At 44.2% G+C, this 26,224-nt stretch overlaps 1 protein-coding gene across 3 annotated transcripts in view; it reads left to right on the forward strand.

Moving 5' to 3' along the window:
• Positions 1–26,224, forward strand: part of LOC110534120 (pro-neuregulin-2, membrane-bound isoform) — a 115,332-nt gene that overhangs the window by 58,714 nt on the left and 30,394 nt on the right. For all 3 annotated transcript variants that reach the window (XM_021618798.2, XM_021618799.2, XM_021618800.2), the window contains exons 2-3: positions 12,026–12,191; positions 12,947–13,065. In XM_021618798.2, the coding sequence (XP_021474473.2) occupies positions 12,026–12,191; positions 12,947–13,065 (285 nt within the window). The remainder of the gene's footprint in view (positions 1–12,025; positions 12,192–12,946; positions 13,066–26,224) is intronic.

Here is a 26,224-nt window from a genome sequence, read left to right on the forward strand (position 1 = left end):
GTTGGCTGGGGTTGTTTATTTTGTATTGTGGTTGGTTTATCTTGTTATCGGGAATCACAAGGATACATGGAGCCTACAGCAGTAAGAGACTGAGATGCTTTCAGTCAAGGATTAGTCTGAGGACATTACATAACTAACAAAGTTGGCTGGAGATCCCCATAGCTTTCCGCCGACTCTGTCGCCATTGCAGAAACAAAGAACCTTGAGGTTAAAACCCGAGGATGAGCTCCTATCTCCCTCTGCCTCATCTGGCTGGCTGCGATAGCTCACTCTCTGTGTGTGTGTGTGTGTGTGTGTGTGAGTTTACCCCCTGCAGTGAGAATGATCATTAGCCCTCCTTTTTTAACCTAACAGGAAGTTGTTGACAGTTCTGAGGCTCTGTCTCCTCTAAGTGTTTTCTAACAAGGCTTGTGAGAGATGTGTACAGCTGGAGTTGGACTAAAAATAACATGTGTCCTATTGATCTATGATGCATGGTCTTTGTTCTGATTTAGACATTCCCTTGTTTGATTCCAGCAAGTGCAGATGGCACTGACAGCTCATCTTGAAATGGCTCAGATAATTTAGAGATAAAAATAATTTCAGTTCGACGTACTAAACCCTTAGCCACTCCCTGCAAAACTTGGTATGTACACAGGTGCTCCAATCAGCAATGGATTAGGAGAACTTCTGAGAATGTCAGGGTAGAATGGTGCTTACAAAATTGGGCAAATTGTATTGATGGCCCCTTGTATAGATTTGTATATAAAGTGCATACGTAAAGTATTCAGACCACTTGACTTTTTCCAAATGTTACATTACAGCCTTATTCTAAAATTGATTTTTTTCTTCTCATCAATCTACAGACAATACCCCACAATGACAAAAAAAACTGTTTTTTTTTAAATATTTGCAAAGTTATACAAATAAAATAAATGTAAAATCACATTTACATAAGCATTCAGGCCCTTTACTCAGTACTTTGTTGAAGCGCCTTTGGCAGCGATTACAGCCTGGAGTCTTCTGGGTATGACTCTACAAGCTTGGCGCACCTGTATTTGGGGAGTTTCTCCCAGATCCTCTCTAGCTCTGTCAGGTTGGATGCTGCACAGCTATTTTCCAGTCTCTCCAGAGATGTTCGATCGGGTTCAAGTCTGGGCTCTGGCTGTGCCACTCAAGGACATTCAAAGACTTGTCCCGAAGCCACTCCTGCATTGTCTTGGCTGTGTGCTTCGGGTCGCTGTCCTGTTGGAAGGTGAACCTTCGCCCCAGTCTGAGGTCCTGAGTGCTCTGGAGCAGGTTTTCATCAAGGATCTCTCTGTACTTTGCTCCGTTCATCTTTCCCTCGATCCTGACTTGTCTCCCAGTCCCTGCCTCTGAAAAACGTCCCCACAGCATGATGCTGCCACCACCATGCTTCACCATAGGGATGGTGCCTGGTTTCCTCCGGACGTGATGCTTGGCATTCAGGCCTAAGAGTTCAATCTTGGTTTCATCTGATCCTTGAATCTTGTATCTAATGGTCAGAGGCCTTTTGGTGCTTTTTGGTAAACTTTGAACGGGCTGTCATGTGCCTTTTACTGAGTGGTTTCCGTCTGTCCACTCTACAATAAAGGCGTGGAGTGCTGCAGAGATTGTTTTCCTTCTGGAAGGTTCTCCCATCTCCACAGAGGAACTCTGGAGCTCTGTCAGAATGACCATCAGGTTCTTGGTCACCACCCTGAGTAAGGCCCTTCTCCCCCGATTGCTAATTTTGGCCGGGCGGCCAGTTCGAGGAAGTTCTAAACTTCTTCCATTTTAAGAATGATAGAGGCCACTGTGTTCTAGGCGACCTTCAATGCTAAAGACATTTTTTTGGTACCCTTCCCCCAGATCTGTGCCTCAACACAATCGGCGCTCTACGGACAATTCCTTCGACCTCATGGCTTGTTTTTTTTTCTCTGACATACACTGCCAACTGTGGGACCATATATAGACATGTGCTAAATTCAATTGATTAGACATGACATGTGGACTCCAAGTTGTAGAAACATCTCAAGGACGATCAATGGAAACAGGATGCACCTGAGCTCAATTTCGAGTCTCATAACAAAGGGTCTTAATACTTGTGAAAATAAGGTATTTCTGTTTATATTTTGAATACATTTGCAAACATTTCTAAAAACCAGTTTTCGCTTTATTATTATGGGGGTATTGTGTGTAGATTTCAGAATAAGGCAGCAACGTAACAAAATGTGTAAAAGGTCAAGGGGTCTGAATACTTTCTGAATGCACTGCAACTAGTGTTCCTAAAGATTGACGCCAAAAGCATTATGGTATCTGCTTAAAGTGATATATTCCATTTTTTTCAGTGAAATCAGATTAGTGAGATGGTGCAACCTGGACCTTTTGATTAGCTGTTAGTTCATCCAGATTTATAGAGCTGTCAATGGATGTTTCATCAATGTGAATGTTGTACATGATAGAAGCATGGTAACTCCGTTATTGTCACATCATCTTGTCACGGATTTCCAATGGACAGAAAAAAAGATGAGCTACTGATGGGTTAAATTCACCAGTATAATTGCTGGTCAAGTATAGATGTTTCCTGATACTCTTTTGATTTATGTAACTGTTCCTTTAAACTAACAGCTTCTTGGCCTCCTCTTACTAAAGAGACACTGTGACATTCTGGCAATTAAGGTAGTTTCGATTACGCTAGCGTACCTGTAGACTTTCAGTCATTGCGCTAACGGCAGTTAAAATTGGCTCGCAAAACTATTTGTAACTTCCTTCATACTGCCATCAGAGACATAAAAATGGTATCCATGAGTTCGTCGGACTCTGGGTAAGTAGAAAAAAAACCTTCTCAATTTATGGAATCTCGCAGTATCCCTTTAAACACTGAAAATAATTGATTTTACAATTATAGATGGAACCCCAGAAAGTGCATCTTTGTTCAAAGTATAACACATTTGGGTTGTTTAGGGAAGTGGTCCAGGTCAGACAGGCATCCTTATGAGAGCAGTTCTGTCACGTTAGACTGGACTAACGAGGGGGGGTGGGTGGGGGGGGGGGGGGGGGGGGGGGGGTAGAACCCACAAGAACAGGTTCTACCCTGGGATCCGAACAATAACATTCCATCATGTTGTATTTCTACACACTATTCCTTAGGTAACCTTGCTTTCTCATTCTCTAATATCATCTACCATATTCAGAACAACTTACAAGAACTGCATTCAGTAAGGAATTGGAAACAACCACTTGATCCAAGCATTATAAGGAAACCTGTAAAAAAACAAAACAAGGGTGACATTTTGACAGCAATAATGCAAAGATGATGCCAGAACGATCAGTATCATTTGGAGTTTGAAATACTGCTGATCAGGGCCTCCCGAGTGGCGCAGTGGTCTAAGGCACTGCATTGCAGCGGTATAAGGCACTGCATCGCAATGTTGCGGTTTCACTAAAGCCTGGGGTTCAATCCCAGGCTGTGTCAAAACCAACCGGTAGTCCCATATGGCGGCGCATAATTGGCTCAGCGTTGTCCGGGTTAGTGGAGGGTTTGACTGGGGGGGCTTTACTTGGCTCACCGACTCCTTGTGCATCATGTCTGGGCTGTGCAGGATGGCTCCGCATAGAGATCTCAGAGCCAGGCAGGGTGTAGGGTCTGACTGTCATAGGACATGTAGCCTACATAGGACAGAGCAGCTCCCCTCTCTTCCCTGTAGGATGCAGGGCCAAGCTATTCTGCTGTTACTCCATACTGTACTAGAGAGAATCAAGCTTGTACTGTATCTGTAGTCCTTCAGAAAGGCTTCTGCTCCTTTCTATGTACATAGTCAATCTGACAAAGGTATGGGGTTAGAGAGCATACCACGAGTATAAAATATATTTGCAGAATTATCAAGGCTAGTTCCAAATTCAAAGGCTGACTCAGTGAACACTGAGTGAACATCAAGCGTAGACTGTCTGAACGTAGACCAAATCGTTCCTTACTGCACATTACAAGTGGACTGTCCGAGCACACTGCAGACTGAACACTAGTACTCTGTGTTGTGTTGTAGTGGACCATCCTTATCTGCAGTCCTTAAAAGGGAACTCGCCTTACTGCAATACACATTCCATCAAACCCCACAACATTCTGAAGAGCTCAATATCACTTAGCAATTTCCACAGAGGGATATTGAAGAAATATTAGTCACTCTTCCATATAGGTTTTTAGGACAGACAGCCTGTCTTCTTTACTAGGTCGGGGAAGTGGGGCAATCCCTCCCAGATGAGGACATCCGGTGATTTATTTTGGTGCACCTACATGTTCAGTTTTAATTGAAGTAATTACCTATTATTTATTGTATTGGATACCGTAATTGTATTTTTAAAAAATACAAAAATACCAACCCTTACCACTCTCCCCTGATTTGAAATAAACTAATGGACAACAGTAATGCTACTTACAACTATTTCCGCTCGCATATAAAATAGAGTGCATGTAGTAAAATGATTATATACACACACATATACAGTACCAGTCAAAAGTTTGGACAGACCTACTCATTCCAGGATTTTTCTTTATTTGTACAATTTTCTACATTGTAGAATACTAGTGAAGACGTCCAAACTATGAAATAACACGTAGGACAGCTCTACAGGGAGACAGGATGGACAGCTGACTGTCCTCGCAGTGGCAGACCACGTGTAACAACACTTGCACAGGATCAATACACCCGAACATCACACCTGAGGGACAGCTACAGCAACAACAACTGCCCGAGTTACACCAGGAAAGCACACTCCCTCCATCAGTGCTCAGACTGTCCGCAATAGGCTGAGAGAGGCTGGACTGAGGGCTTGTAGGCCTGTTGCTCTTCTCTGACGAGTCACGTTTTTTTTCTCACCAGGGGTGATGGTCAGATTCGTGTTTATCGTCAAAGGAATGAGCGTTACACCGAGGCCTGTACTCTGGAGCGGGATCGATTTGGAGGTGGAGGGTCTGTCATGGTCTGGGGCGGTATGTCACAGCATCATCAGACTGAGCTTGTTGTCATTGCAGGCAATCTCAACGCTGTGTGCTACAGGGAAGACATCCTCCTCCCTTATGTGGTACCATTTCTGCAGGCTCATCCTGACATGACCCTCCAGCATGACAATGCTCATTCTGTGCGTGATTTCCTGCAAGACAGGAATGTCAGTGTTCTACCATGGCCAGCAAAGAGCCCTGATCTCAGTCCCATTGAGCACGTCTGGGACCTGTTGGATCGGGCCATTCCCCCTATATATGTCCGGGAACTTGCAGGTGCCTTGGTGGAAGAGTGGGGTAATGTCTCACAGCAAGAACGGGAAAATCTGGTGCAGTCCATGAGGAGATGCACTGCAGTACTTAATGCAGCTGGTGGCCACACCAGATACTGACTGTTAGTTTTGATTTTGACCCCTCCCCTTTTGTTCAGGGACACATTATTCCATTTCTGTTAGTCACATGTTTGTGGAATTTGTTCAGTTTATGTCTCAGTTGTTGAATCTGGTTATGTTCATACAAATATTTACACATGTAAAGTTTCCTGAAAATAAACGCAGTTGACAGTGGGGACTTTTATTTATTTTTTGCTGAGTTTATAAATGTTTCATTACAAATTACACGTAAAATAGCTTCAATCAATTCTCCTGAAGTATTGCTTGCTGCACTTCTTCTCTCCTGTGTCAGTCTTTTTTTTCTCTTTCTTTCTCTTAGAAAAAAGTTGATTTGTCTGTGCTTGTCTCTCTCTCTTTTTTTCTACCTAGAGGGCTATAGCAGTTACAGTATGCGACTGCATCGTCTTGCATTTTTGTGTGCAAATGTTTTCACTGTGGCCTGTGGGCCTCGGTTGGGGCCGTGTTCTATACTGAGTATGGACATCCCCGAAAGTATTTCCTGAGACATTGTGCATATTATCTGTCCACTGCACTGCACACAATTTTCTTAAATTATGCACGCCAAGATATACCAGAGATAAGGGACTGTTGATATTGCAACCGCACAACTCAAACGCTGGTTCACCAGTACGTAGCCGTGGGATGATACAGGTGCCAGATGATGTGTGCTCATGATATGCTCTTATCTATTCAGTTGTGTGGGTTCGGAGTTGGACACGCTCTCTGCTGTACGACAGACCGTTTAGTTGGAGTTGAGTCGGGTCTCTCTCTCTCTCTCTCCCTCTTCTCTCCCCCATGTGGTGGATATCAAATGATCTGGAGAAGTGCTCGAAATAGTTTCCTAATTCTATTTTCTATTAGTTTACAATTCTAAAATTAGGTGTAGGTGTGCTAGCCCACTAGTCTAGCAAGCAACACGGTGCTGGGCGCAGCCCAGTGAGTGGTGCTTTACAATTACTGGTGCTGTAATGCATAGCTGTCTCTTTGTGCTCAGTTTTAATAGGCACAATCTTAGTTACAACACCCCTCTCGTTATCTCTCTTTCTCTCACACACACACACACACACACACACACACATTGTAATTATGCAGTACAAAGAAATGTGTGCTCTGTTCACAACGTTCTATTCCTTGGAAGCGTTTGGGGAAACAATTTATCCTACAGTACCATTTCTACTGATCTGCATGCCAGTTATGATATTCATATGCACGTTTTCGTGGGACAGTTTCATTTCAATATATATATATATTTTTTCTCAAAATCAATGTCACATGTTTTTAATAATATAAATCGGAATGGAAAAATTTTATAATATAAAACTTTAGATTCCTCTAAAGCGAGAGCATCAGCCTCTGATATATGGACGCACTGATTCACAGTAGGCCATTGGCGGCTAAAGGAATGAGCACTTGGAACTAAGAGATGGCTTAGGCCAATGTAGCAGTAGGCCTATCATTTCCATTTCAGGTTATTTCAATCGCATTCATCTCTCTACTGTGCCTGTCTGCCTCTCCTTCTATCTGTCTTGACTTGAGCTATCGCTAGTGAAGCGCAACATTGTATCAAATCATTCAAATCAACTGGGCCCGGCCCAATGACTGTATATAGGAAGGTCAGGCCCGAAGCTTTCGCTGACGAACTTGCAACATTGTATCAACTAGCCTATTCCGGGCCCTCAGAGTTTCCCACGCCAGTGAGCTCAGGACAGACACAGCTGTTTTTGCGCGAAGGGAAATGTGTTCAGGTATTTTATGACGTTTCCACTGGATGTATGGGATCCTCAGAGCATGATATTTTACTCTTTCACACCGAGGCCTAGTGATTATCGAGGGAGAGTTTTGGAGCTATTTTTCAAATACTGTGAGGAACTAATGTCAGTCGCAATGGATTTTAAAATAAATACTGACTTCATTGACTTTCTGTGTGAGGTGAAGAAAAAATGGCAGAAAAACAAGTTAATTAAGAAGATCAGAAATCAGACATCCCCAAATGGGCACTTTCCTACATTTGTGCGCAGTTAGTCTACTTCTATGCGTGCTCAGGCACGCACTCCATCGAGTACAGAAAGCAGACACATGCTCATTGCGTGGAGCGCTCCAAGCAAAATACAATGGAAACGTTTAAATGATGGTCGTAAATAAATCAGAACTTGTTTGTGTAGCAGGTTGTGAACTCTGTAAACAATGTTTCCACACCGAGAATGGTAATTGACTGTGTAGGCCTAATTGATCCACTCATAAACAGAAATTAATGTAACTAAATGACAGGAATTAACAGTAAATGTACTACTGGTGACATGTAATGCGGAATTTATTAAAAAAAATAATGGATGGAGAGGTTTTTTGGGGGGTTGGGGGGGATCTCGGATGGTTGAGGGGCAGCACACGGGGGAACTGTGGGGGGGGAGGGGGGGGGGGGGGTCTTGGAGGTTTGGTGACTTGGAGAATGGAAGCTTGGGCCAGTGGCCGATAGGTTGTTGGTTCGGGTCCCCGTTTTGACTTGGCGGGAGATCTGTCGGGGCATGGCGCTTGACCCTATGACGGTGCCACGTTGAAAGTCACTGAGCTCTTTAGCACTGCCAATGTTTGTCAATGGAGACTGCATGGCTGGGTGCTTGATTTTATGTATAGCCAAATCCACTAATTTGAAGAGGTATCCACATACTTTTGGCCATGTAGTGCATCTTGCCTATCATATGAACATCCTTTTCAGACTCAAAAAGTGTTCCCTGGAGATTGGTCTGCTGTCCAAAAGATTTCAAATAGAAATGGTCTTGATATGAACATTTTAAGTTGCATGTATTTGAAAATATCTACATTGGTCAGTCTAAAATTCATTTAAAATTCTGTCATGGACATTCATGTATTACTTATTACCACGTCATTTACGTTTTCTATGCCTTTCGTTTTCCATGTAGGTCAATTCCAACTTGTCCATAATATTCGTAATCTCTCGTCATACTTGAGTCAAAGTAGATACCTTAATAGAAAATGACTCAAGTAAAAGTGAAAGTAACTTGTGTAAAAGTGTAAGTATTTGGTTTTAAATATACTTAAGTATCAAAAGTAAATGTAATTGCTCAAGTATACATCATTTCAAATTCCTTATATTAAGCAAACCAGACGGTACGATTTTCCTAGTTTTTCTTTTCAAATTTAGGGATAGCCAAGGGCACACTCAACACATTACAAACAAACAAACAAACAAAAAATTACAAACAAGTAATTTGTGTTTAGTGAGTCAGATCAGAAGCAGTAGGGTTGACCATTGATGTTGTCTTGCTAAGCATTCAAAATGTAAAGAGTTATTTTGTGTGTCAGGGAAATATATTGAGTAAAAAGTACATTGTTTTCTTTAGAAATGTAGTGAAGTAAAAGTACAGATACCCCAAAACACTACTTAAGTAGTACTTTAAAGTATTTTTTACTTAAGTACTTTACACCACTGCTCTTTTTCCCTGGCCACTTTGTCAGAAAATATTGAATGAGTTTGCTTTTTAACAATAAATTAGCCATGTAAAAATTGCTCTTCTTTTCCTATTACCAGCCAAACCATTGGAATTATAGCTAGCTAGACTCAATTCACCAATTACCATGATGGGTTGTATTTGAGATACTTACCACGATTCTAGACAACATTTCCAGATACTTATCCATGCCTACCAATACCACCAGAATCAATGCCTGTCAGTTATATACCTAGCTGTACAATGATGGATGTCCTGCTAAACATGCTGTAGCTACAACTGGCTCTAAATACACCTCCAATTGTGTTCCAATTTCCCTCCTGCATAAACAGCATATCTTCACAAGAGTCAGAGATTGAGGCACTTCATGATGACTTACTGTGATAATGTGTCTGAAAGAGAAGGCGGGAGAATGAGCGAGAGGGAATGAGAAAGACCGCAACCTCACCTTGAGAAGCCCGTCCCCTTCACCCCTGTTCACCTCTCTCTTCTGTACCCTGGGGGAATCCCAGTCCTCAACGAACATGAGTGCAGCTGTCAGCTGTGACAGCAGAGCAGGCCAGAGACCATAGGGAGGGAGAAGACCGCCAACTGTACAGCCCATCCTCCCTCCCTCTACCCATCCATCCATCCATCCTCCCAGAGCTGGGCTGACCCTGTTGTCTAGCTTGTGGTAATTCCATGGTAACGGAATTACGCTTTGACTCAGATTTTTGACTTTAAAATGCATGCCAATCAAAAACCGTTGACTTCAAAGTTTAACAAACCATACAACCCTATGCACAAGGACTACTTTGAACAATTTACACTGAACATTTTACACAAAAACACATTTACTGGAAGAACAGTGCAGGTGCAAAATTTGGCAACAGAATTACTGTAAAATCTCCCTCAGTTATTTCGCGTCCACATTTTCCCAGAACTCCAAAGTTAAATATCTGCTTAAGATTCAAAGATGTCTACAGAAAGAATGGAGGTGTCAGCTATGACATGACACCTTGAGTTTGGGAAAAAAAGAAAAAAAAGATTTTGCTTATTGAACTACAGTGGGATTTATGTCCGGTAACGGAATTACATCATGGGTCCCTGATCTGTCCTATATAGAAATGCATAATTATAGAAATTAATATCATTCTCTTTGTGGTGTTGTATCCTGAATAGGTACACAATATCCTTCTTTTGCATATTTGGGTATTATTCTACACACGGGCTATTATTGTAATGAGCTCCGCCCCCAAACAAGACCACATTTTGTTTGGTCCGCACCACAACAAATCGGAACCATTCCATAGAAGTCTTATGTTTAAGAAGTTTGGACATGTGCTCTATGTACTGTTCTCTACTGTACTGTCTCAACTTGTGAAACACAGACCTCTATGATTGGTTAAGATTTGGTCCCGGCCAGGGCGGAATGACCAAATTTCAACTACTTTTGAACCAAATTTCAACTACTTTTTCAATGGATATGTAATGTCGGTATTCAGTGGGTAAGGCTGCTTGTTAGGGTAAATGGAAAGAGGGTGGGTTGTAGGTGTCAGAAAGAGCCAGGAGAGGTGACATTAACTGTAGAGAGAGAAGACCGAGAGAGGGAGAGTGAGGGTTTGTCCAGACTGTTTTCAGAAATAAAACGGTTATGAGCATATAACAGTATGCCAGTGGAAGGGAAGACTGTAGTTGGCCCAACTGTGGTTTGTAACTACTATGTCTAATTCCATTGCAGATTTGGTAACAGAATTACGAGTTTTAATTACTTAATAATTCATAAACAAACTTGATATCAGCAAAAACACTAACTAATTGATAGGTTTACCTTTACTTGTTCCTTCTGTGAACGTTCAATGTCCTCATGAGGAAAATAAATAAGAAAATATCTTTAAAGATATGTGGGTTCATGGTAACGGAATTTGAAGGCACAAGACAATGTTTCTAAAACTTATAGAAGGGAAACACATTACTCCCAAAATGAATATGTGTTGATATAAGTTCGCAGGGGTCTTTTTTATTTTTTAAAGACTTTTTCTGGTAGATGTTGTCTACGACCCCTTTTCCATCTGTTTGACCAGATACCAAAGCCTTTGCTTATTTAAAAATGTTATGATGGAAAATGCTTCAAATGTATATATGCCTTTTTTTGTTGTAAATATCAACTCTTTGCTTTCATTTGACACCCTATTTGAACTGGTCCTTTTTTTTTTTAAGATGCAAATGCCGCTAGCTAACTTACCCTCCAAGCATCGGTCTTGCTGCACACGTGCAATCGTCTCTGGTCACTAAATGACAGGCCGTGACAATGTGATCTATGGTTTAACCCTGGACATGTGTTGTGCATTCATCAGCTATCTCGGCTTCGTTCGCCCCCTAGCCTTTTAAATCAACGTTGGTTACTGTAGCGCAGTGGAGAACAGAGGTCATCCCAGTGATAGAAGGTAGCTAACAGAACAACTTCTGTCTAAGCTGAGATGGACATAAGATAAGTAAAATGGTCATTCCGTCCTGATAAAAAGGTAGTTAACAAACGTGTGTGTGACAGTTTTATACTTTATCCCCGTTGTGTATACTAGTTCATTTAAGAACTTTGGTGGCATCTCCTCCATGAGTGCACATCTAGCTACGTCGTTGGTAATACTATTTCTGTCAATCTATGGCCGACAAAAATGTCACAATATAGATGAGAGGTAGAGAGAAAGAAATAGATCATGGTTTAATGGTCGTAGCGGCCTTAGCAGCGGTTACTGGTTCTTGCATTTCTTTTTCTGAGAGCAATTGTGAAATTCTGAGAGCCTGCTGGGAACGGTTAATCTCTGTCCTGTTATTTATTGTTGTGTTCGTTGGAGCATATCATTCCGAATAGCTTTTTGTTGTTGTTGGTGTTTTGGTTCTGCTGTGAATACTTGAAACTAGCTCCTCTGTGATTGAAGATGGTGTAAAATGTACCCTGTTTGACAGCGATACTGACTTTGTCTAGGCATGAGAGAGGCTTAGCTGGCAGTGGCTCTGGTGACCTCATCTGGCCATACGAGAGTGTTGGTGAACGGCTGAGCACTTGGTGACCTGACATGTTTGTCTTTGTGCCTTTTTTTTGTCTCTCTCTCTCTCTCTCTCTCTCCTTAAACCCATTTCAATAGGGAACACCAAATCAGTAGCAAAATGTGTCAATTTTAACAAATTTTTCTCTGTCTCTTTTCTAGCTATTGCCCCAAAGTTAAAGCGAATGAGGAACCCACTGATGGTGGATGAGGGAAGCAGGCTCACGGTCAAATGTGAGGCTACAGGGAACCCCAGCCCTACCTACAAATGGTTCAAAGATGGCAGTGAGCTCAAGAAAAGCAGAGAGGTCAAAATAAAGTCCAGCCAGTGAGTACATCTACAATCCCTTGAAGCTCCTAACACATTTAGCATGTGGTACTATCAACAAAACAGACAAATCTCACAAGTGGCAGTGATTCCTCCTTCAGTAGTTTTCTCCTAATGCTTTTACCAGCTGACCCAAAGGATGAAATGCATTTTAGAAAGTGAAACATCAACGTTAGAGACTTCAACATTATTTATGAGATCATAATGTGCTATGCCAGGGGGTTATGAGCAAATGCCTTAATTGGTGAAATAACAGAAAGTATACTTTGCGGCATAGAAGTGTTTTCAAGACTAGGGGGTGCTTTTTAAAATCAAAGTTGGTTACTGGGTTGATGAATAGCCCGGGGCCCTAGATTCCACACACCGTGTTCCATATCGCAAATCTTTACGTTCCTATAGCCTCCATTACTCCTGTGTCCATAGCTTCTCTCAGCTATGTATTTTAACAATCACTTCACTTTGAGGGTGTGTGAGTGCTTATTTCTGGTACAGGGAGCAGGTATCGTAAAACCAAGGATCCCTTTTATAACACACTGATAACTGTCCGATTCTACCCTGCTGAAAGTAACTGCATCTCACTGGCTTCTATCCCATTCAAATCTGGCTTGTACGGCGACGCCCCATTCCTGTTGCTAGGCTAGGCGCCTCTAGCCCTGTTGTGTTGTCTTTCTATATCCCTGTCCCCAGCCACGGGTTATGTTTCCATGTCATTTTGGTTCCCCCGACTATGCTGTTTGTGTTCCCCTCTGCCACAGGAAGAACTCCAGGGTCCAGATCAGCAGAGCCAAGCTGGAGGATTCTGGGAATTACACGTGTGTGGCAGAGAACCTTCTGGGGAACTCCAACTCCACCAGCACTGTTCATGTCCAAAGCAGTGAGTACTGAGCCATAGCCTAACTGTCTGTCAGAGTAGGGGGAATACTGGCATGTTGCTGAGTGGTTGGCTGGAACATAGATTAGCGTGTTGGATTTTGTCGAGATGTGGCGAGATGTGATTTCTGTTGTTCGTGATTTGTCGTGTAGCTGAGTTCTCACATTCTGGCAAAGCTTCAGGGGTCTATGTTCCCGCATAAGAATGTTGGTTCCCTTTAAGTGTGACATAACAATCGCTTTGTGTGTTGGTGTTTGCGTATTCTCTTGTCTCTCTGTGTGTGTGGCCGTCTGTCTATCAGCGGTTGAACTTCCTTGAATCTCTTCTCCTAGTTCTCCCCAACAGTGCCATCGCTGTCTTCCTTGTGTTGTGCCATGACGAGTGATTGGCTGCTAAGAGGAAGGCTGTGTGTCTCTCGCACTGTATAAATACTAGCTGTCTCGCAGACAAGTCTCATTCTGTTCCAACTGAATGCCTCGTTCCGCCGTGCTCTAGGGGGGAGGCAAGACGGGAGGCAAGACAGGGTCATCAGGGTGATGTGTCCACAGGCTGGGGGGAGGGGCTCACCCAGACGGCATCAATAAACAAATGGCAGTAAATATGGTGAATACGGAGGTAAACCTATCTTGCTGTGTTTGGCCAACAATGTGGCAGGAAGCTTGATACGAACAAAGGTGGCAAAAAACTTGAATGTCTATATGAATGAATGAATGAAGAAGGCCTTGTACATGAATGTGTGTGATAAGATCTAGACCTACTGCAGTGTTGTGCTCCTTGGCTTGTCTTTTGACAAGTGGAAGGAATGTTTCAAAGGAAACCTTTATCGGGTGCAACATGCTTTCTTGTTCATGTGAACAGGGGATGTAGGATTCATCGGGGTCACTGCCTCGGTTGCGTTTCATCCTAAGGTCATAAGAGAAATGGCTGCAGTGGTGTTGCTCTAGCAGCATGTAGCCGTGGTATTATCTGTGTATGTGTGCCTGTATATATATATATATATATATATATATATATATATATATATATATATATATATATATATATATATATATATATATATATATATATATATATATATATATATATGAGAGAGAGAGACCCCAGCTGCTTTGCAGAGGAGACTGTTTCACACCCATTTTAGAATGCAGTCCGAGTTTGCCGGCTTTGTCCACAGAGGCAGCCAATAACATGCTGTTTCCACTGCACACAGCTAGTTAGGCGCTGGGATAGTGACACCCAATCTCATGTCTTGCTGAACCCTCCCCTGCCTTGTATCACCTCACTCCAGTCCAACTACTCACACACGTCATGCACACCAGCTTTTGCAGATAATTGCCTGTGGTAATTGAGATCATTAGTAATGTTGGCCGTCACTCCGGTTTTGCTGTCCCATAGAGGTTGAACAAGGCTAGGGTAAACACAGAGGGGGACGGGAGGTGTGTGTGTGTTTGTGCTCGCCATTGGATCCCCTCGGGCGAGTGTGTGAGACCCTGAGATGTAAGGATTATGGGTAATGAAGACAAACAGCACCTAGCTCTAGAGAGCCATCATTCCTCTCCCCCAGAGGGATCCAATAGAGCACATGGCTGCCTCTGAACAGTCTGCTCTGTTGGAGAAAATCAGCCCCAACACAACACACTCTGCCCTCCCTCCTCCACCATCCAGCCCCGGACTGCTCCCCTGTGCCAGCCAATGGCTTCCCTCCCTGTCTGGGGTCAGCCGCTGGGGAGGGCCCTGAGCATGGTGGTCCGTCTGAAGTCTGTGCGTGTGCATGTGGTCCAAGGCTGTAAGGTCACAAGTCAAGGAAAGGGCAGCCTGGGGAGTAGCCTGAAATATTGTGGAGCAGCCACTTCAGTGAAGCAAACCAGCTAAATTGAGTTTCACTTTTTACAAGGGAAAAAACTGGAGCGCACTAAACATCACTAACCACTTGAGCAATCTGGATTCATGACTTAACAAGACATGAGAGATGGGGAATGGGGAATAGAGTTAGTGAGATTTACAGGCGTAATATTGTAGAGCCCTGTAGTTCTTGTGGAGCAATGTTTTATAAAGTAAAGCAGTAATAGACCTATTCCTTTTTATAAACTGGGTGGATCGAGCCCTGAATGCTGATTGGCTGAAGGCCATGGTATATCAGACCGTATACCGCGGGTATGATAAAACCATTTTATTTTTACTGCTCTAATTACATTGGTAAACACTTTTATAATAGCAATAATGCACCTCAGGGATTTGTGGTGTATTGCCAATATCCCACGGCTAAGGGCTTATCCAGGCACTCTGCATTGCGTCGTATGTAAGAACAGCCCTTCGCCGTGGTATATTGCCCATATACCACACACCCTCAGACCTTATTGCTTAAATATATGCCCGAAACAATAAATTGTTTTTATTTATACTAAAACACCAGCTGTTTGATATTACCAATGTAGAAAGCCAGTATCGATGATAAACCACCATCGATTTAAAAAAAACAGTACTGTGCAGCCGTCTTCACCGACCTGGCCAAGGCTTTCGACTCTGTCAATCATCATATGCTTATAGGCAGGCTCAACAGCCTTGGTTTCTCTAATGACTGCCTCGCCTGGTTCACTAACTACTTCTCAGATAGAGTTCAGGGTGTCAAATCGGAGGGCCTGTTGTCCGGATCTCTGGCAGTCTCTATGGGGCTGCCACAGGGTTCAATTCTCGGGCCGACTCTTTTCTCTGTATATATCAAGGATGTCGCTCTTGCTGCAGGTGATTCTTTGATCCACCTCTACGCAGACGACACCATTCTGTATACATCTGGCCCTTCTTTGGACACTCTTAACAAACCTCCAAACGAGCTTCAATGCCATACAACACTCCTGCTCTTAAACGCTAGTAAAACTAAATGCATGCTCTTCAACCGATCGCTGCCCGCACCCGCCTGCCCGCCTAGCATCACTACATTTGGACGGTTCTGACTGTTCTGAATATGTGGACAACTATAAATACCTAGGTGTCTGGCTAGACTGTAAACTCTCCTTCCAGACTCATATTAAGCATCTCCAATCCAAAATTAAATCTAGAATCAGCTTCCTATTTCGAAACTAAGCCTCCTTCGCTCATGCTGCCAAACATACCCTCGTAAAACTGACTATCCTACCGATGCTTGACTTCGGCGATGTCATTTACAAAATATCCTCCAATACTCTACTCAGAAAATTGGATGCAGTCTATCACAGTGCCATCCATTTTGTCACCAAAGCCCCATATACTACCCACCATTACGACCTGTATGCGCTCGTTGGCTGGTCCTCGCTACATATTTGTTGCCAAACCCAGTGGCTCCAGTTTATCTATAAGTCTCTGCTAGGTAAAGCTTTGCCTTATCTTAGCTCACTGGTCACCATAGCAACACCCACAGCTTACCGATCGCTGCAGCTGTACACAGCCCATCTGTAAATAGCCCATCCAACCAACTACCTACCTCATCCCCATATTAGTTATTTTTCTGCTATTTTGCACACTAGTATTTATACTTGCAAATCCTCATCTGCACATCTATCACTTCAGTGTCAATTGCTAAATTGTAATTACTTTGCCACTATGGCCTATTTATCGCACACACTGCATACATATTTTCTATTGTGACTGAACATTTGTTTATCCCATGTGTAACTCTGTTTATCACACTGCTTTGCTTTATCTTGGCCAGGTCGCAGTTGTAAATGAGAACTTGTTCTCGACTGGCCTACCTGCTTTATATAAAAGGTGAAATAAACATTTGCATTTAAAAACAAATGAGGGTTTGCGCTCAGGCGTAAAAGAAAGGTGGTCAGTGTGTCGGAGAATAAATGTATAGAGCTCAGAAGGTACTCGAACCATGAAAAGGAGTAACCCAAATGAGGCAGAGATGCAAAAAGAATCTACCTATTGAATCCGTGCTAGGGAGAATACGAACGGTCACAGGGGCGCTACAAGTCAAACACAAAGGAGCATATGTTTCAGCCGGATGCCTTCGTCAGTGCTGTTACAAAGCAGCATTTTCAATGTGACCATGCAACGCCATGCTAGTGCCATTCATCCAATAGGAAGAGCCGCATGACATGTTTCACAAAATCTGGGGTTGGAGGGAGAAAAAAAACCCAACAACTGCTGTGTTTATCTGCTACAACTACACCGCCGGTGAACTTGCTCTTCTCGTGCATATTTAAAAAGAGGGTGAAGGTGATGTGCGGTGGCACTAGCTGCTCTTCTATGGAGATTTTGACCAACGTCGCTGTGTTTCACCAGTAAAAAAAACAAAACACGTTGTACCTGGACAAAGTGGCAATTATAGTTCTACTGCACAGATGGCAGAGTGGGTGGCTGGTTTTAATGATTTAGTTAGTCCATCACTATTCTGGTGTACCGGTGTGCAGTTTAAGCAGGACTTGCCTTTTTTCTTCTGCAGTCTGCGTCTGTGCAGTTATACAGTGGGATGTCCATATACAGTACGCGTTTCCCTTCTGTTTAATGTCATTGATAAGGCCTTATCTGAATACTTTACTGGCCTTCAGGTGAGGTTTATGTTCATGCTTTAAACGTGTCATAGACCACTACAGGACTGGTGTATGTGACTCCTGGTACAGGACCGGTGTATGTGACTCCTGGTACAGGACCGGTGTATGTGACTCCTGGTACAGGACCGGTGTATGTGACTCCTGGTACAGGACCGGTGTATGTGACTCCTGGTACAGGACCGGTGTATGTGACTCCTGGTACAGGACCGGTGTATGTGACTCCTGGTACAGGACCGGTGTATGTGACTCCTGGTACAGGACCGGTGTATGTGACTCCTGGTACAGGACCGGTGTATGTGACTCCTGGTACAGGACCGGTGTATGTGACTCCTGGTACAGGACCGGTGTATGTGACTCCTGGTACAGGACCGGTGTATGTGACTCCTGGTACAGGACCGGTGTATGTGACTCCTGGTACAGGACCGGTGTATGTGACAGTGGTGGTAGACGCTTCTGGTTGCAGTGCCCCACGCGGCAAGGGAAACTCATAGAGAGGGAGAGAAGCCCCCTGTGCATCTCCTGCAGGCTGCCCTGTTGTGATGAGCATTTGCGAAGGTGCTCGTGCGTCCGCGGGCTAAGGATCGCTTCCCTAGGGGTCGTTCTACACAGCCCCACAGAGAGAAAGGGAGAGCATGTGAGCTGCCAGGAATGTGTTGATGGAAAACGCAGCTGGGCGGCTGATTTTTTGTTGTTGTTCCAACCTCCTCAGTCATGCTGGGGTCTACCAACAGCAGTTTACACACACACACACACACACACACACACACACACACACACACACACACACACACACACACACACACACTCTCCCCCTACCCATGTAAATGTTTTAGTCAAACACATCTTCCCCTCAAAACCATATAGATTCAGTTTATTAGGTACACCCATCTATAGAGTACCGGATTGCTACATTTTTATTAAGGGAATTCATGTTTGCCAGGAAAACATTCCCCACACCGTTACACCACGGCCACCAGCCTGTACAGTACCTTTGACCCCAGGCAGGATGGGGCCATGGACTCATCAAATCCTGACTCTGCCATCAGCATGACGCAAAGACAACTGTGATTCGTTAGACTAGGCAATGTTTTTCCACTCCTCAATTGTCCAATGTTGGTGATCGCATGCCCACTGGCGTGGCTTCTTCTTGTTTTTAGCTGATAGGAGTGGAACCTGGTGTGGTCGTAACCTGGTGTGCTGTAATAGCGCATCCGTGACAAGGATTGACGAGTTGTGCGTTCCCGAGACAACTATTGTACTGTGCCGTTATTTGTTTGTGGCCCACCTGTTAGCTTGCCATTCTCCTTTGACCTCTCTCATCAAAAAGCTGTTTGCAGCCACAGGACTGCCTTTGACTGGATGTTTTCTGTTTGACCCACCATTGTCGGTAAACCCTAGACACTGTTGTACATGAAAAGCCCAGGAGACCGTCCGTTTCTGAGATGCTGGAACCGGTGCGCCTGGCACCGATCATACCATGCTCAAAGTTGCTTAGGTCACTTGTTTTGCCCATTCTTACATTCAATCGAATTGTAACTGAATGCTTCAATGCCGGTCTGCCTGCTTTATATATCAAGCCACTGCCACGTGACTCACTGTCTGTAGGAGCAAACCAGTTTCGTGAATGGGGTAAACTGTCCGCTGATGGTGTTTCGCCATGACTTCTCTAGCGACATCTAGTTAGTACTATTTTTTTTAACACATATAGCCTACACCTGTGCTCTTACAAAACCTGTTTTCCTTTTTTTAGCCTTTTCTCTCTCTTTCGTATTTTATCATTCTCTTTCTTTCTCTGTATTAAATGTCCTGACATGTCATTCTAATATAGGCTACAGGAAACATAGAATGTTTAAACTAGATAAACCGCCCCTTTCTCTCCCTCCTTTTTTTCTGGGTTGTAAAAAACAGACACCTCACTCCCCATGACATCCCAAACGACCAGATTAACTGGGCTCAAATGACGCTCCAAATCGTTTTGGGATGTTCGTTGCAACCGTGGCTGAATGTGAAGTACCTGTAAGCCAATCGATAGGCATTGATTGGTGTGGGCGAGCGGCGGTGGCCATGTCAGAGTAGAGCAGGCCCTCACTCAGGGAGATTCATGCCAAGCCCTCTGTATTTACAGTCCACTGGAGAACACCCTGACAGGGGCCCTCAATCACCACAAATGGATCCACTTCACTTAAACAGAACCTAACAAAAAGTTGACTGCTTTGTTGTTTCAATCACTGGTTTAGTGGTTTTTATAGATTTCCGTATGTGTGTGTGTGTGTGTGTGTGTGGCGACATTCCCAGAGAGTTGACCATTGAGAGGCCTGTGACCTCTTGCTACTCTGATCAGGCCCAGTGTGTCTGTTCAAGTTGTGTTGCACTATGGTGGGTAAAGCTGTCTCTGGTCACAAGGAACAGATATTTACTATTTCACTGCCGAACGCTCAGGACTGTTGCCCTTTGTAGTTTGCCTGCCACAGCTGTCCCCCTACCCCCACCTTTGTTTCCTCATGCCTCTGTCTCTTGCTGCTGGTGAAAGTATTCATCACTTCATTAAGTCTGCTGGGGCGGGGTGGATGATTCTTTCCCGGGTCTTGTTTTCTATATCTGCAGAGAGAGGGAAGTCCTGATAGTGTAGCTCCTATGTTATGCTGCTGCTCAGTGGACACCAATCGGTTGAGTTGCAGGGCTGTGTGACCGTGGCCCCTTGAGTGTGACTGGGGCTGGTGCTGGAGCTGAGGTTAGGACAAGAGCCAGGGCTGGAGCCAAGGTTAGGAGGACTGGAGCTGGGGTTAGGACTAGAGCTGGGACTGGAGCGCGGGTTAGGGCTGGAGCCCATGTTAGGACTGGGGCTGAGGTTAGGACTGGGGCTGAGGTTAGGACCGGGGCTGAGGAGCACAGGTTAGGAGGACTGTTGCTTGGTCTAGAGCCCGGGTTAGGAGGGCTTGGTGCCCGGGTTAGGAGGGCTTGGCGCCCGGGTTAGGAGGGCTTGGCGCCTGGGTTAGGAGGGCTTGGCGCCCGGGTTAGGAGGGCTTGGCGCCCGGGTTAGGAGGGCTTGGCGCCCGGGTTAGGAGGGCTCAAACCAGGCATGTGCATAACTTCTAGAAGGTTGATCAACTTTGTTGCACGCAAATAGGCTTATTGTTTGTTTGGGGGAAATGGGATGTGTTTAATGGACAGGACCTATAATAACGGCTAATAAAAACATAGGCCTAATGATAAAACCGATGGATTTGCCATAGCAGCATGTCATCTAATATGTTTAGTTTACTCATCAACGAGGTGGCTACCATTTATCAATCACTCGTTCAATAGCCAAGCATGCTCGAAAGTTAGATGGTTGAACAGTGTTTCCTCCGACACTGGTGCGGCTGGCTCCCGGGTTAAGCTGGCGGGTGTTAAGGAGAGCGGCTAGGCGGGTCATGTTTCGGAGGACGCATTACTCCACCTTCGCCTCTCCCGAGCCCGTCGGGCAGTTGCAGCGATGAGACAAGATCGAAATTGGGGAGAAAAGAGGGGTAAAATACACACACAAAAAAACACAGTCATGTATTGATAAACAAACTATTGAGCTACAGTTCAAAAAGTGTGGGCAGTAGCATTTACTTTTAAATTGTTCAAAAGGACAATGAATCTTGGAGAGTGCTCGGCCTGTGTTTGGCACTAGCTAGGTGGCTTGCATTTTTAGTTTGGAAAAGTCACTGTAGCGTTCTGCCCACATCGCTACAGAAATGTGATCAAATTTGCCATTGCGCTTTCTTTTAGGAACTATCATGGCCCAGTTAAAACCATACAACAAATGTATGGTTACCATCCTTATTCCAAGATGGCATAGCAGTTCAGACGTCTTTTGTCCTCGTCTTGTCGTGTCCCATATATATATATATATATATATATATATATATATATATATATATATATATATATATATATATATATATACAACTTTCTTCGCATACATTTTTATATATTTTTTTTTATTTTCCATAAACTCATCTTCAAAACACTCTCCTGCAACCCGCCTCACCAATTTATATATTTTTTTAAAGAAAGTATTATTTACCTCAAATCTGTAATGCTCCATAGAAGCTAACCAGAAGCTAATCCAGAAGCTAACCAGAAGTTAATCAGAAGCTAGTTAGCTTCTTTTACTGGCTAATCGTTAGTATTCAGCTGACCACGGTTTGTGGTCATCAGCTATCCTTTAGCTCGAAAATCTATCGGCAGTTTTGTACGGCGCGGCTCGGACCGGAACATACCGGACCTATTTTTCTCTCCACGTCCCCGGATTTCAACCGCTAACTCTGGACATTTATACCTGGATCTCGCAGCTAGCTAGCTGCTATCCGTGTGACTATCGGCTTAAGTCGATTCCGGAGCAAACATAAATTATTCCGGAGCTAGCCAGCTGAAGAGTTCCATCAGTCACTCCTGGGCTACAATCACCTATCCGGACCCGTTTTACTGCCAACGCGGAGCCCCACCGGGCCTTCACAACTGGACTACCGACGTTATCTACCCGAGGGAGTTATCCGGCTGGCTCCTCCGTCGGGACGTTACCTGAACGCCCATCTGCGGTCCGCTAATCGTTAGCTGTCTTATCGGCTGCTATCTGAATAGACTTATCGGACAACTTCTTTTTATTTATTTAAATTTTTTCTTGGGCCTCTTTTTTGCGAATTGGATTGATCTCCTCTACCACACGGAACCCCACTAATCCTACCGACGGAAACGCACGAGGTGGCTAAAAACAGACCTCCATCCTATGCTAGCTTGCTACCGATGGCCCGGCTAGCTGTCTGAATCGCCGTGACCCCAACCAACCTCACTACTCACTGGACCCTTTTGGTCACTCGACTAAGCATGCCTCTCCTTAATGTCAATATGCCTTGTCCATTGCTGTTCTGGTTAATGTTTATTGGCTTATTTCACTGTAGAGCCTCTAGTCCTGCTCACTATACCTTATCCAACCTATTAGTTCCACCACCCACACATGCGATGACATCTCCTGGTTTCAATGATGTTTCTAGAGACAATATCTCTCTCCTCATCACTCAATACCTAGGTTTACCTCCACTGTATTCACATCCTACCATACCTTTGTCTGTACATTATACCTTGAAGCCATTTTATCGCCCCCAGGCCCTGCAGTGCCTAGCTCCACTCCTATTCCCCAGGCGCTCTCTTTTGATGACTTCTGTAACCATAATAGCCTTGGTTTCATGCATGTTAACATTAGAAGCCTCCTCTCTAAGTTTGTTTTATTCACTGCTTTAGCACACTCTGCCAACCCGGATGTTCTAGCCATGTCTGAATCCTGGCTTAGGAAGACAACCAAAAATTCAGACATTTTCATCCCAAACTACAACATTTTCAGACAAGATAGAACTGCCAAAGGGGGCGGTGTTGCAATCTACTGCAAAGATAGCCTGCAGAGTTCTGTCCTACTATCCAGGTCTGTACCCAAACAATTTGAACTTCTACTTTTAAAAATCCACCTCTTAAAAACAAGTCTCTCACCGTTGTCGCCTGCTATAGACCACCCTCTGCCCCCAGCTGTGCTCTGGACACCATATGTGAACTGATTGCCCCCATCTATATTCAGAGCTCGTGCTGCTAGGCGACCTAAACTGGAACATGCTTAATACCCCAGCCATCCTACAATATAAGCTTGATGCCCTCAATCTCACACAAATTATCAATAAACCTACCAGGTACCTCCCCAAAGCCTTAAACACGGGCACCCTCATAGATATCATCCTAACCAACTTGCCCTCTAAATACACCTCTGCTGTCTTCAACCAAGATCTCAGTGATCACTGCCTCATTGCCTGCATCCGTAATGGGTCAGCGGTCAAACGACCTCCACCCATCACTGTCAAACGCTCCCTGAAACACTTCAGCGAGCAGGCCTTTCTAATCGACCTGGCCGGGGTATCCTGGAAGGATATTGATCTCATCCCGTCAGTAGAGGATGCCTGGTTATTTTTTTACATTTTTAAATGCCTTCCTAACCATCTTAAATAAGCATGCCCCATTCAAGACATTTAGAACCAGGAACAGATATAGCCCTTGTTTCTCCCCAGACCTGACTGTCCTTAACCAACACAAAAACATCCTATGGCGTCCTGCATTAGCATTGAACAGCCCCCGTGATATGCAGCTGTTCAGGGAAGCTAGAAACCATTATACACAGGCAGTTAGAAAAGCCAAGGCTAGCTTTTTCAAGCAGAAATTTGCTTCCTGCAACACTAACTCAAAAAAGTTCTGGGACACTGTAAAGTCCACGGAGAATAAGAAATACTGTCACCACTGATAAATCCACTATACTTGAGAATTTCAATAAGCATTTTTCTACGGCTGGCCATGCTTTCCACCTGGCTACTCCTACCCCGATCAACAGCACTGCAGCCCCCACAGCAACTAGCCCAAACCTTTCCTATTTCTCCTTCTCCCAAATCCAGTCAGCTGATGTTCTGAAAGAGCTGCAAAATCTGGACCCCTACAAATCAGCCGGGCTAGACAATCTGGACCCTTTCTTTCTAAAATTATCTGCCGAAATTGTTGCCACCCCTATTACTAGCCTGTTCAACCTCTCTTTCGTGTCGTCTGAGATTCCCAAAGATTGGAAAGCAGCTGCGGTCATCCCCCTCTTCAAAGGGGGGGACACTCTTGACCCAAACTGCTACAGACCTATATCTATCCTACCATGCCTTTCTAAGGTCTTCGAAAGCCAAGTCAACAAACAGATTACCGACCATTTCGAATCTCACCATACCTTCTCTGCTATGCAATCTGGTTTCAGAGCTGGTCATGGGTGCACCTCAGCCACGCTCAAGGTCCTAAACGATATCTTAACCGCCATCGATAAGAAACATTACTGTGCAGCCGTATTCATTGATCTGGCCAAGGCTTTCGACTCTGTCAATCACCACATCCTCATCTCCCAGACTCAACAGCCTTGGTTTCTCAAATGATTGCCTCGCCTGGTTCACCAACTACTTCTCTGATAGAGTTCAGTGTGTCAAATCGGAGGGTCTGTTGTCCGGACCTCTGGCAGTCTCTATGGGGGTGCCACAGGGTTCAATTCTTGGACCGACTCTCTTCTCTGTATACATCAATGAGGTCGCTCTTGCTGCTGGTGAGTCTCTGATCCACCTCTACGCAGACGACACCATTCTGTATACTTCCGGCCCTTCTTTGGACACTGTGTTAACAACCCTCCAGGCAAGCTTCAATGCCATACAACTCTCCTTCCGTGGCCTCCAATTGCTCTTAAATACAAGTAAAACTAAATGCATGCTCTTCAACCGATCGCTACCTGCACCTACCCGCCTGTCCAACATCACTACTCTGGACGGCTCTGACTTAGAATACGTGGACAACTACAAATACTTAGGTGTCTGGTTAGACTGTAAACTCTCCTTCCAGACCCATATCAAACATCTCCAATCCAAAGTTAAATCTAGAATTGGCTTCCTATTTCGCAACAAAGCATCCTTCACTCATGCTGCCAAACATACCCTTGTAAAACTGACCATCCTACCAATCCTCGACTTTGGCGATGTCATTTACAAAATAGCCTCCAATACCCTACTCAACAAATTGGATGCAGTCTATCACAGTGCAATCCGTTTTGTCACCAAAGCCCCATATACTACCCACCATTGCGACCTGTACGCTCTCGTTGGCTGGCCCTCGCTTCATACTCGTCGCCAAACCCACTGGCTCCATGTCATCTACAAGACCCTGCTAGGTAAAGTCCCCCCTTATCTCAGCTCGCTGGTCACCATAGCATCACCCACCTGTAGCACACGCTCCAGCAGGTATATCTCTCTGGTCACCCCCAAAACCAATTCTTTCTTTGGCCGCCTCTCCTTCCAGTTCTCTGCTGCCAATGACTGGAACGAACTACAAAAATCTCTGAAACTGGAAACACATCTCCCTCACTAGCTTTAAGCACCAACTGTCAGAGCAGCTCACAGATTACTGCACCTGTACATAGCCCACCTATAATTTAGCCCAAACAACTACCTCTCTCCCTACTGTATTTATTTTATTTATTTATTTTGCTCCTTTGCACCCCATAATTTTTATTTCTACTTTGCACATTCTTCCACTGCAAATCTACCATTCCAGGCCTTTTTTTGCCTTTACCTCCCTTATCTCACCTCATTTGCTCACATCATATATAGACTTGTGTATACTGTATTATTGACTGTATGTTTGCTTTACTCCATGTGTAACTCTGTGTCGTTGTATGTGTCGAACTGCTTTGCTTTATCTTGGCCAGGTTGCAATTGTAAATGAGAACTTGTTCTCAACTTGCCTACCTGGTTAAATAAAGGTGAAAATAAAAAAATAAAAGGATATGTTTTTTTGTTACCATAAAAGGAGATGGCGGGTGTTTTTGTTACCATAAAAGGTGATGGGCGTTTTCCATCCAGGGTTGTAGCTCTTTCAAGACCGCACAAATATAATATGTCGGATTTATCAATGAAAACGTATATGTTGCAAATCCTATAATCTCCACGTACGCCAGAATTTAGTACAAAATGTACTCATAGTTGATAACTGAGGCCCCTGGTGTTTGGTCTGCTGGGATCTGGTTGGGGCTGGAGTAGGAGCTGGAGTTGTTA

This window comes from Oncorhynchus mykiss, chromosome 10 (genome assembly GCF_013265735.2).
Source record: "Oncorhynchus mykiss isolate Arlee chromosome 10, USDA_OmykA_1.1, whole genome shotgun sequence".
NCBI classification, from domain to species: Eukaryota; Metazoa; Chordata; class Actinopteri; order Salmoniformes; family Salmonidae; genus Oncorhynchus; species Oncorhynchus mykiss.